Here is a 13,406-nt window from a genome sequence, read left to right as displayed (position 1 = left end):
TCTGAAAGGAACAACTGATAAACAAAAATAAAACTACTAAAATGTAAAGACAGAAAATGTGCTTAGTTATGAATACATCATTTAATATAAAAATCGATATAACTTCATAAAATGTCAATAAAATGAGAAAAGAAATGATGTTTAATTACTATGGGTTGCATTTAATATCAATTTGACATTAAGCTTAGAAAGCTATTAGCCTTTTTCCTAATATTGATCATTTTTGTGTTAGTCTACTTTAATAAGGTCTCTATTGTTTAAGATATTTAAAAATTAAATATTTTATGCTTGTTTATCAATTAACCAACAGTATTTCTCATTGCTATTATTTTAACTCAATTAACAGTGACCATGAGCAGAGAGCTTACATGTAACTGTTTATGACAGACCTCCTGATTAAAGCTTAAACAAAAAAAGATTGGTATCTGGATCAGTATCTTCTGTTAAAATCCTGATCTCGGTGCATCCCTAATGAACACCATTAAACGAAAGCACTTTGCATCTGACAGGTAAATGAACTCACCTAATCACATCCTTTATGAGATTATTCAGATATATATACACAATATACGCAGAGCAGTTCGAGAACTGGCTCCAGCCCAGAACCATGACAGTGAGAAATGTCTAACAGTGTAGATTTAAATATATTTAAGAGGAGCAGACTTCAAACACTGAACATTGAGGTTTTTTGTATTTGTTTACAAGGTGGAAGAGATTAACGGTTGTTGTTTTTTTTTTGCATACAGCCTGTAAAATTAACTGAAAATATTACATTTAGTTTATCAGAAGGTAAATTAATGTCATGGCTCACACTATGTTCCTAAATTCTGTCATAATTGACAAGCTCAAGTTTTCGCATGCCTACTTGTGTCTCATATTGTGGCACATTAACGTTACCATCCAAAAAGAAATTGTTACCGTAGAGGCCTGAAACTGCTTCAGGTATGTTGTGCACAATTCCCAAAAACAAAACGTGGATGAAGATTCATCCACAGAGTAAATCCGTATTATGGAAAATGTTTTTAAATCAAGTTTGGAAAAGTTCTCGGAAGCTTGGTGATGGTGATATTGCAGTCGAGCGACTGTGGTGTAGTTCGTTTATAGCATAGTTAGCTGTTTATTTCTGGCGATTGTATTTAGGCTTCAAACTTCATAAAAGTTGTGTTCATTTGTGAAAATTATCTTGATGCACAAAACATGTTAGTATTGAAAACTTTTGTTGATCACAATGCTTATTTTTTTGCAAATTCTTATAATCCAAAATCCTATGGGAAAATCCTATTGGGTTTTTGTCGAGGGAACCAGTGTGATGTAAACTTCCAGGTTACAGTACAAAATGACATCATCCCTGCACCTCTCTATTGGGTGATTTGGCTGCGTCTCTCCTCCTGTAAACACTATTATTGCCTTTTCTGCATAGGCCTGAACTGTTTTCATTTGGTTACATATGGTCATATTTGATTGCATGTTTTCATTTGGTTGATGGTATTTTTACTTATCCTATATTTTGGGTACAATATTATTTATATTTTGCTTCTACGAGATGATGCACTTTAACGATCAGTCTAATTTGATGCAAAGATTTGTACATTAGCAGGAATGTAGCACAACATGGAGGTGAAAGCTGCGGTCTGTTTATTTAAATGTGAAAGTGCAATAAAAATATGTTGTCCCTAAAATCAATGAATAATCGTGATCTCAATATTGATCAAAATATTCGTGATTATCATTTTGGACATAATTGTGCGTCCCTAAGTATACACCAACTCTGACACTCAAATACTTCCTCAATTGCAAAATCTTTGTCTGTAAACACTTGCTGTTTAGAGTTTGACACACAAAAAGCCACAAAGAACAGTTTTGACCAGTCTCACCCATCTTTTCAGAAGATCCTTCTATTTTTGCTCGTTTACGCTCCTTTCCTCCCTCTGTCTCGTTTCCTTCCACCTCCTTTTCTCTCTCTCCATCACTCCTGCTGTCCAATTTCCTCTTGGGAAACTGCTTACGGGCTGAGAGGGAGATGAAAAGGACATTTTTATTTTTTTTTTTAAATCACAAAGTGAAAAGACAGGCCAAATAAATAAACTGTTGGTAGGTACAGTTGAAAGATGAATATGCAGATGACTGAAACTTCATGAATAAACAAAATGACTGATGCACTACATAGACATTTTACTAGTTACAGGTTGGATAAATACTAACCAGTCTTGCGTTTTGGGATGCTGGAAGGTGAAGTGGAACTTGGGGTAACAGGTGTTTCAGGGATGCCAGAAGTTACTGAAACAGCAGAGGTTGTCTGGGTAACAAGGGGCTTTGGTGAGAGTGGACTGACTGTATCCTTAACAAGACCAACCTATGAGAGAGCACTATAATTATATCTTCTTTAAAATTAAAATTGTATTTTGCTATTCTGTTGATCACACTGTGTGAAATGAGGCATACAAGACATTCTGTACCTTCTCTTTGCCTAGTATGGCTGTTTGCCTTCCATTTTGTTTGGAAACCTCTTCTTTTACCATCTGCTGCTCTTCGTCATCACTGTCTATGATTGCTCGGCTCCACTTACTCATTTTCATTGGTGAATCACATTCCTGATCAATGTTCTGAGGCTTGAGGGGGCTTTTAACTGACCTGGAGTGAAGATATAATAAGGAGCGCTAATGAATGATAACTCTCCATTCAATTACATGCCTGTTCAATTACAACCATTAAGTGTGGACAGTACTTAATGCAGGAATATCCACCAGAATGTTACATAAAAGATGAGAATTTTGAAAAAAAAAAATCATATTGCCCAACTGTGTTATCAGGTTTCCATAGGGTTATTTGACAATGTTCACTCATGTTGTATGTTATTACCGTTAGCCTTAAATATGTGAAAAAGAATTCACTCACTCAGATTTATCCTTGGGCATGCCATCCTTCTCCTTACACTTCATTGGCTGAAAGAAGGACCTGTGAAAAAAAAAATCAGGTTAAAATGCAGAGGGCATTATTAAAACATGTAATAACCAAGTCAGTTAGCTGGCCAGTCAACCATGTACCTTACTGGTAATACAATGAAGTGAGTCAAGCACAAGGCTGAAGTTGGTTTCTCATTTGGAGATTCTTATTCAATATCACTGTTCCAACTTAAATAACTGTAGAGAAGATGTGCCTGTAGAGGGCACTCATTCTTTTTTTATAAACTGAGGTGCTGTGGCCAATTCTAGCAATTACACAAATGTGTTTTACCTGTTTTAAATTTTTGTTGTTAGCACAAATTGGGAATTTCTCTCTGGGTGAAGGGTGCTGCTCTTCCCCTATCAATCATAGGTAACACTACCCAATTGTTGGTGTCTGTGAGAACACAATAGATAGCACTTTCATCTGAGGATGTTATGCTGGCCTGTGATGCAACATGAGCAGCAGACAAGATAAAGTAGGCTGGCTTCATGGGTCTTGGAAAAAGCATGTGCTAGCCTTCACCCTGGTTGGTAGGTGTTGACAAGGGATCAAGGAAAGTCTACTTCATCCTCAAAAGTATCCCAAAATCTTACAAAATGCCCAATTTTACTACATAAAACATTAAATATTCTGATGTTTTCATTCCATACATTCAATCATTTGTCACTCACTGGCCTTTATTCAATTAAACCTGGTTACAATCAAATCTGGTCATCAAATAAGCATACCCAAATAGCACCAATAATTTCATCTTTTAATCTTGTAATATCAGATACCTTTTCATTTGGCTAAATGATTAAGGCTGAATAAAGCAGTGGTGTGAACATTGGTTCATGTAGGAAAATGTAACTTTAAATGCAACCTATTAGGTTACTTGAAGAGTGAAGAATATTTTTATGAGAGGCTGGAGGCACATTCCACTATTTTAGATAGCCTGGTTCGTGCAGACTGTTGTCAATTTTTGGTGAACCAATTTGTGCTTACAACCAATATAAAAGCAAGTAAAACACATTTGTGCAAGTTATCTAATTGGTCGACTCAAATGTAGTTTCACACTCCACAATGAATTAAAATGAGTCTAAGTGACCTGTACAGTTGAAATGTTGTATCTGTTATCATATAACAAGGTGGAACAACGACTTCGAATAAGAATGAGAAACAAATGTGAACCTCGTAAGCCAAGCTGCTGTAGTTAAACTGACTTTTTGAACAAACCTATTCAAGTCAACGACTTGGTTTGTTTTGATTATTTAACAGGGATAACGTGCATCAACTGACTTGTTTACCAGATTTACTAGCTTCCTAAATAGCTAGCAAGATGATGAAGCCTTTTCAAAACATTTAATGGTTTGTAGACAAATATAAACTATATAAGTAATTAAATGATTAACGTTGCGTAGCAGCTATACAAGAAACGGAGCTTTTGACAAAGGCTCGAAACATAGTGCTACTAGTGACGTTATATCAAACATTCAAACGAAAATACATGCTTGCAATTAAGATAAGAAAATATATGTAATCTACTTACGATATACTTCGCTGCATATTTAATACAAAGAAAAATTCCTACAGAATATGAATCTTTATGCAAAAATATCACGGTATAATATTGTCATTCGCGGAAGTGGAGGAAATTCGCGCTCGAGGGCGAGCAATTCGGCGCCAAAGTGACGTCATGTGAAACGTCGCGCGTACTACAGTGAAGAGAGCCACCCGCTGGACTGGGGGAGAAATAGCCAACTTCCTCTTTTTGTACTTTTGGTACAATTGTCCAGGGACCTCATTTATAAAACTTTGCGGAGTGAAAGTGTGCTTACGCACAAACCCCGGGAAATTGCGTGCGTACACAAACATCTGAGCTATTAAATTCTTACGTACGCTTTATGAACCATGAAAATATGCGCATGTGAAAAAGTCTCTTCACCCGCCCAGTTACCGCCTACAAATAGCCATAAATAGCCTATGCAAATCACCTCATACATAATTAAAAATTGGATGTCCCGTTCATTTGAGAGAAAACAGCCCCTGAGAGAGAGAGAGTTGCGCCAACAGAAGTTCAAAACGCTTAATCGTCACGTGACTCATGTAGCCTTCAGATAGTTCCAGGAAGTTATTTGCGGGCTGTTTGAATACATATGGTTAGAGAGACAGAACTGCGATTTTTGGGCATTAGTAGCCAAAAATGCATTGATTTAGAATATTTATAACACACACCGACATGTGTATGTATATATAGTTACATAAATGCTGTTTAAAAATTAACAAAATCCACTAATATTTGAGGATTAGTGTGGTCAATTAGCGTTACCTCTCTTGTTAACACACTATGGTTAAAGACCGTGTTGCTGTTGTTTTTAATTTTTTTTTTTTATGTTCATAAACTTGTAAGTTAGTCAAGGGCAATCACTAATGTCATCTTTATAATTTTCAGATAGGACAAGAGACAGGATACTATCAGTGATTGTCAACTCGCTGCTCAATGGGTTAATGGACTAGCAGCAGCAGCATAAGTGTGTTGTCTTAGAAAATCCATTGCAAATATGTGAAATTAAATTAATCCGTAATGTTTACAATTCTTATGCACCCCTGCACTTATTTAAATATACATTAATAAATAATATATTAAACTTTAAAACACATGTTCATACACAATCATATTTATGTATTTTGACTTTTGCTATACATTTATTTACAGCAATGGATTTATAAATACATTTCTAATAAACTGAAAAGCATGTCAAGCTTTGTCTGTCCTTTCCTGCATATTACCCCTATATAGTAGCCAGCATGGTTTGCTGTGTTACATGGGGATGGTCCAATCGCTCAGAGAAAGGAGTATGAATGCATGGCTTCCCCACTAACATGGAGAGGAGGAAAAATGGTTGGCTCAAAGGAGCAGGGGCAATCTAAATATAACAAAACATTACAACACCAAAAATATTTGTGAGGTAATCATACTTAAATATACTTGCATTTTCTCACAAAGAACACACCATGGGAAAGTTTAATGTTAGGTTTATTTAAAAATAAGGAACAGCAAAAGTCTTGCGAAAGCCAGGGAGCTGAGACTCATGGTGAGTGTGCTCTCTCATTGCAGAGAGTCTTCAGGCTGTTGTCACATGTTTTTAGTTGTCTTTTAACTATGTATAAAGTGTTCGCTATTATTGTGCATTTAACTACTATGGGATACGAACAGTATGTGGATAGACAAAAAGGAGTGGTGTGTGGGAAGTAAATTCAAGTCATGCTGCAAGCACATTTTGAGGCAGACCAGTTTGTCAGGTCCAAAAAGGCCAAGACTAGGCTAAGACCAGATGTTATTCACACCTTGTGCATCGTCCTGTGGTCAGAAAGAGGGGGCCCCTGCACCACAATGCACTGCTGGACCTATAATTATAGAGCACACTGCTGCTGATCACAGCTATAGTGTTACAGGTGACACAGTTATAATATGTATGAAGTCTTATTAATTGTAGTAATATTTCTTATTTTGAAGTGATACATTTTTTCAATATTTATAAATTAGCAGTACCATGTCTTCTGCCTATACGAGTTTCCAAGATTGAGGAAAGAAGGGATGAGGACACTGAAGTATATATTAATAGGATACATCGTAAAAAAATAGCTCTCTTCCTACAACAAGGAATTTTATTCTTTATTACATGTGTAATAAGGAATAAAATGTATATCCTCATTTTACCACTTCCACCCACCACTATCACGTGCCCCAATGTTATATTTAACTAAAAAAATAAAACGGATTATGTCCGACATACCAGTAACATCAAAAAAAAAAGAAAAAGCTTTGTAAAAACATATAGGCCTACCTGTGCACTGGTTTCAGCTATTCGCAGTGGACACTTGATGTCCTCAGGCAGTCTAACAGTGTGAAGATTACACTTGTGTGGTGGGTAGCAATATGAATTGCTTAGGGGAGATGAGGACCAGGTGCCCATTCTGCTGTGGTGTGTTGTGTAGCACAGCACATGACCTCCCAATTCACCATTTATTTTACAGATTGTCAGTATTTTTAGTCTCAATTTTATTATGTATATACAGCACCTCGGGCAATTATTGTTTTAAATGTGATTAAAATACTTACTCACTGTTTCTGGTTTGTATAGCAGTCTCTAACCTGGTAATTTAGGAAACTGGACATTGCAGCTGTCACAATCCGTGGGTTGAGCCAGAAGCAGATGCAGATAAAGACATTTATTTAAAGAAACATACTAAGAAACAAATACACTATGACAACCTTGAAACACACTGTGGCAGGAAACAAACATGACATGAACAACGGGAGTCTAAGACAACGAAAGACAGTGAATCAGTGCAGACAATGACTATATATACACACATGAGTGCTCATTAACCAAAACGTGAATCAGGTGCAGGTGGTCATGTGACATGTAGTGCAGTGCAGTGGCTGATGGAAGTGGAGTCCAGAGCTTCCTGATACGTGACAGAACCCTCCCCCAAGGGCGCTACTCCCGGAGCGCCCAAAATTATACGTCCTCCATCTGGTGGTCCTGGCCCCCTGGAGAAAATGTCCCCCGCAAAATCAGGAGGCCGGGCGGCTTCTACAATGGCACAGGGAGGCTGAGATATTTCCTCGGCAGAGCATGAAAGCGGCGCGACGTCCCCAGCTGAACTGGAAGGCCGAGAGAAGTCCCCCGTGCGGCCAGGGAGAGGAGCGTGGGTCTCCTCGAAGCAGGCGGGCTGAGCGACGTCCGCAGCCGAACGGGGAGGCTGAGCGACGTCCGCAGCCGAACGGGGCAGCGGGACAGCTCCTCGGCTGTGCATGGCAGCGGGACAGCCTCCTCAGCCTGTCCCTCTGAGGTCGCCATGTTGACCTCAGGTGAGAGCTCCACAGCTGAGACCTCCCCGTAGGCCTCAGGCTGGAGCCCTGCTGTCCTCATTGCCCCCCCAAAAAAATTTCTGGGCCAGCCTTCACCTCTGGACTGCGCAGCAAGGTGTGCCTCCCCTGCAGTGGAAAGCCTCAGATGCTCAGGTTACTCTGCTGGCTGTGTTGCAAGGCGGACTGTGGCGTGAGCGGAGCTTGGCGGTGCGTGTCGGCGGACTGTGGCGTGAGCGGAGCTTGGCGGTGCGTGTCGGCGGACTGTGGCGTGAGCGGAGCTTGGCGGTGCGTGTCGGCGGACTGTGGCGTGAGCGGAGCTTGGCGGTGCGTGTCGGCGGACTGTGGCGTGAGCGGCATTTGGTCATTTGGGTCAGTAGGCCTGAACGTGAACTCAGGGATGCGAGACTTGATTTGGACCTCAGGGACACGAGGCTTGGCTGGGACCTTAGGGACTTGAGACTTGACTGGGACTCGGACATCAAAGCCTGGTGCTAGTGCCTCCCCGCTGACCCTTTGCTGGAGCTCGGCAGGTGAGCCCACCTCGTGGGGCTCAGGTTCAAGCTCTGAGGTCACCCTGTCGGTCCCGGGCTGGGTCTCTGTACTGAACACAAACTCCCCCTTGTACCTGGACTCCTCCTCCTGTTGGCGTGGCATGGCGTAGTCCTGCATGAACATAGGCGGTAAGTTGAAGCCCAGGTAATTCCTGGCGTCCTGCTGCTTTCGTAGCGCAGCTTGGTAATTGTCCGACTGTTGGCGCAACATGGCAAAGTACTCCACTAACATTGGTGGCATCCTGACGCCCCAGTTATCCATCTTGGCGATCTGCTGCTTCTGATTGTAGGTCTTTCGTTCTGTCACAATCCGTGGGTTGAGCCAGAAGCAGATGCAGATGCAGATAAAGACATTTATTTAAAGAAACATACTAAGAAACAAATACACTATGACAACCTTGAAACACACTGTGGCAGGAAACAAACATCAAGACATGAACAACGGGAGTCTAAGACAACGAAAGACAGTGAATCAGTGCAGACAATGGCTATATATACACATGAGTGCTCATTAACCAAAACGTGAATCAGGTGCAGGTGGTCATGTGACATGTAGTGCAGTGCAGTGGCTGATGGGAAGTGGAGTCCAGAGCTTCCTGATACGTGACAGCAGCAAATTGAGCGATGTTGACCTCTTCACTCACTATGTAAAGGTGCATTCACACATACAGCGACTCGCAGTGACAAAGCGATCAGAGACCATTTATTTTTAAGCTGGTGACTTCCAGGGACATGAGCAACAGCAACCATTGGTGACTAGATGTGGGCATGTCCAGCGACTTTGAAAGTTGAGAAAATTTTAAACTTATGCAAATTTGGAGCAACTTGGTGCAGCAACTACCAATGGGTGTGAAGACAGTAGAGCGCACGTGATCCTTAGCCAACCGTGCTCACTAGCAGAAGCAGCGCCATTGTGGTAGTAGCCAATTATCTTAGCTTAGGATCTTAGTGGGTTTAAAGCAAAAAAAAATATATATATATAATGATAATAAAAGAAATAAAAATGAAGCACACTCACTTTTTGTTGTAATCGAGCAAAATCCCAGTCTAGCTCCTATCTTGGGTGAAGTGTCCGTCTTTTCACTGCTTAGGCACCCAGGAACGAGCAGCCCCAAGCCGGACACTTCACCCAGAAAATACAGAGGCCACAACTGAAGAGCTGCAGTCAGGCTCCCGGTCGCCATCGAACATATAGAGAATGATGCCCTGATGGTGACGCTTACTTACTGAGATAGGAGCTACTTCATTTTTATTATTTTGCTTTAAAAGCACGAAGGCCATAAGCTAAGCTAAGTCACTTGTGCTTTTGCCCCAGTGAGATGGCCGCAATGGCAAAGAGCACACACTGCTTTTCCTTCATCTCGTAGGATATTATGCATATATAGATTGGTGAATTTTATACAAGATCGCTCTCCCTTCAGAATGTTTAATTTTAGCGGCAAGAAAACTGGCTTGTTGTCAAAAGTGGAATGCTAGTTGCGTCACCCATGTTACTATAGCAACCAGTAGTAGGAACACCCACTGGTGACTTGCAGTGATAAAATCGTTGTATTCATGAACGTACCTTAAGGAACTGTTGTGGATAAAAATGTCATAAAATAAACATGAGGGAGACCTAGTATCCAGTAAAGGGGAGAAGAAGAAAAGACGGGCACCTAGACACACAGAAGCGGTATTAGGCGGATATTGACAAATTGGATTTACACTTTAAAGATCTTTAAGAGTACTACACTATGGTTTATTAGTCGAAAAGTCAAAAAGAGGTATAAGAGCTGAGGAGCGCTAACACACACACACACACACACACACACTCTCGCACAGTCAAGGGTGGGCATGTAGACATAACACACACACACATAACATTATAACTTTATAAGAATAATAAAAAGGAGTATTAAGATATTATAAGGGTAATATCTTATAATAATAGAAAACTCTTTATAAAATACAGAATAGTAGGATATGTAGGACATTATGAAGTAGGAAGTACAGTAAACCGTTTTTCAAGCAGTATAACTATATATAAAATAGAGATATAGAGCAAATATGAAAAATTATAAACTAGAAATACAGGAAAATGTAACTTACTCATAATTCAGATGGTGAAGATTCTTGTCTCGCAAGGAAGGCCTTAATTTTAAGAGAAAACCATGAGGAGCCATTTATAAGGGTAGCTGAGTCAAGCTGCCCCCCCCCCCCCCCCCCCGCGAGATAATAGTAAGACCAAGGTCACTCTAGATTGTTTTGTCTCTCCACTTTTGATTCTATGTGTAATTTGAAAAGCCCTGGTTTTGATTCTATGTGTAATTTGAAAACCCCTGGTTTTGATTCTATGTGTAAGTTGAAAAGCCCTGTTTTTTGAGCTAATGGTAAGTGGAATAGCCCTTTTTTAGAACATAATAGTAAGGTAGATGAGCTCTTTTTTAACCCTATTGGTATTGATATCATAGTCTTTTTGAAACATATTGGTTATTTACTGTGTAAATACAGTATAAATACTGGAGCTTAAGCTCAGTGTATCAGATCACTTCTGAGAATTCTCATCGGTGTGGATCTCGTGTGGTGGAACGGAACAATAAATCTGGACCCTTGCTTCTTCTCACTCACGGCTGGTGTCTTTTTTTCTATCTCCAACTGGGCTCAGAGGTAGATGTGAGTATTGGCTTCTATGTTGAATTTTAAGTGTTTTTGGGTAATAGGCTAAATTTGAGCCAGCATTTGGCACCCCAGATGGGACTGGGCTAAGATCTATATGTCTGGAATCTCTCCCGTGGGACTTCGCTCTCTAAGCAACAGATAGGCCGTGTAGAAAGAAGGCATTGCAGACGCCTGTTATTTCAAAGCTCTGTTTTAGTGGTCTGTTGTTACGATTGGGAAGCCCCGGGGTGGGAAGAAGGACTAAAGTTGGTCTCCAAAAGAACCGTGGGTGAGTGAGAAGAGGTAAGAGAAGTGTAGATTGTAGAAGATTGTAATTTTGTAATTGTATAAGGGCTATGAATAGGGTTCATAAGACTGTGTAATGAAATTGTATATGTGTTGTGTGAGTGAAAGTCCTGCAATACCGCTGGTGAAAGATTCCAGGGCTGGATAGGAAGCAGGTGGATATGAGGCCTCAAACCCCAGATACCGGCTACTAAAGGTGGTGGCTGCATTGGTGGGGACCCCTAATACTGCTGGGAAAAGATTCCAGGTCTGAGATAGAGAGGGGAATAAATCCTGGGCCCAGGTCCGGGTCGCGCAATACAGCGTGCCCGGTGTATGGATGGAATGTGTAATAACAAATGTGCTTATAATATATGTGCTTATAATATGAGTGCGGTGTGAGAGCGTGAGAGCGAGACAGGGAAAAATGTATTTATTAGTGCTCTGAACATGAGCTCCATACATAAAGAGATATGGGTGTTGGATAAGCTTTAAAAAAAAAAAAAAAAAAAAAAAATTAGTTTTGGAGAAAGTTGCATTTAATTTATATGACTGTAAGCTTCATACATACGGAGCTGGTGTGAAGGCGCTTTATACTCTGAGACCACAATTGTGTGTATGTAATAAGTAAATATGTGTAATAGTGTGTGATATAATATGTGTGTGTGAGCTTGCGGGCGTTGTTTATGAAAAGGAGTGGTGTGTGTGTGTTCCTATCTGTTCTTATCTGCGCAAGCAGGCCTGCCGTCTGTGTGGAAAGGAAAAAAAAACAAAAAAAAAAGGAAAAGAAAAAAATGTGTGTATGTGCGCCCTTCAGATTGAGCTGGGTAACACAGAACAGTGTGAGATTTTTTTAATGTTTTGAATCTGGTACAGACTTTCTGTGAGTCGGGCGAGACTGTGTGTGGTATAATTAATTTGGTATCAATAACTGCTGTATGAGTGTTTTAAAAATTGGGGAGCATGCACGAACATTGTAAATATTTTAGACATCTGTCAGACTGCCCATTGTGTGAATAAGAACTTCTAGACCTGTAATATATAACAAAATTGTTGAGAAATCAGTGTGTCAGTCCATTGGGACCTTTCATTTATATTCCATAAATTATGAAGGTGTTGTTCAGTTAAATGACAAATAATAACAATATAATTTAATTTTTATTTAATTACCCAAAATTGGGTAATATTGAATAGTAGTAAATATTATGTCTAAGAACATTGTAAACATGTAAGAATTGCCAGATTGGCCGTTGTGTGAGGCTGTGTGAATTACCTAAAGTTAAACTTAAGATTCATAAGATTAATTGAATCATCTTAATTAATTAATTAATTAATCATCTTAATTGAATTGAATGTATGTACTCTGAGTGTATGTGAGTCCCTAGGGAGGCTGGCTGGACCGAGTACGGACGGAAGGGAAAAGCAGGCATAAATAGGTACGAGATAGGCTAAGCAGGCTGGAACAGCAGGACAAGGTAGGAGGAAAACATTTGGCTGTGAGGGATAACTTAGGGGATTTAGGGGGGGCATGTACAAAAGACTCTAAGGGCTGAGAGGTGTGAGACACGACCAGAGTTATGGCTGAATGTAAGAAAGAGATGAGCCCGATAGAGAGGGTGATAAGCAAACATTGTACAGATGAGAAGGACATTAGGCATTATTGTAAAAAATGGAGTGAGAAGACTAGCGGTGAGTGGAAATGGCCCGAGGAAGGTACTCTTGATGAACAGCTATGCCAGATAATGAAAGAGAGATTAGCTGTATGGAATGAACAGAAAAAAGGCTTGAGAGTGAGGGAGAAATGTGTGAAGACAGAGAAGATAGTGGAGTGGTTTGTGAAGGCAGGGAAGGAGGAGAAGGAGAAGGATAGACGGCAGAGAGAACGAGCAGAGGCGGTGGTACGGAAAAAAGAAGAAAGGGAAGCAAGCCTAGGAAAAAAGATAAAAGAGGCCATTCAGAAGGAATGGGCCGAGGCCCCGCCCTCATATAACCCTCAGTACTGCCCTCCAGTGAGACCTGTCGGAAGTGCCCCACCTGCCGGGCTCTACATGATGCAAGACCTGGAGGACAGAGAAGATGAATGGAAGGAAACCGAGGTGGACATACGGGGAACATTCACCGGATACCAA

The 13,406-nt window shown here is 40.3% G+C and overlaps 1 protein-coding gene across 1 annotated transcript in view; it reads right to left on the bottom strand.

The window, feature by feature from the left end:
* lig1 (ligase I, DNA, ATP-dependent) overlaps nt 1-4,779 on the bottom strand; it is a 48,617-nt gene extending 43,838 nt beyond the window's left edge. The window contains exons 1-5 of the mRNA XM_053651210.1: nt 4,475-4,779; nt 2,896-2,955; nt 2,457-2,631; nt 2,203-2,353; nt 1,875-2,009 (exon numbers count right to left, since the gene is read on the bottom strand). Of these exons, the coding sequence (XP_053507185.1) occupies nt 1,875-2,009; nt 2,203-2,353; nt 2,457-2,631; nt 2,896-2,955; nt 4,475-4,491 (538 nt within the window). The 5' untranslated portion in view covers nt 4,492-4,779. The remainder of the gene's footprint in view (nt 1-1,874; nt 2,010-2,202; nt 2,354-2,456; nt 2,632-2,895; nt 2,956-4,474) is intronic.
* Nucleotides 4,780-13,406: the final 8,627 nt, after the last annotated feature.

This window comes from Ictalurus furcatus, chromosome 20, assembly GCF_023375685.1.
Source record: "Ictalurus furcatus strain D&B chromosome 20, Billie_1.0, whole genome shotgun sequence".
Lineage (NCBI taxonomy): Eukaryota > Metazoa > Chordata > Actinopteri > Siluriformes > Ictaluridae > Ictalurus > Ictalurus furcatus.
This window is presented reverse-complemented; position numbering and strand designations above follow the sequence as displayed.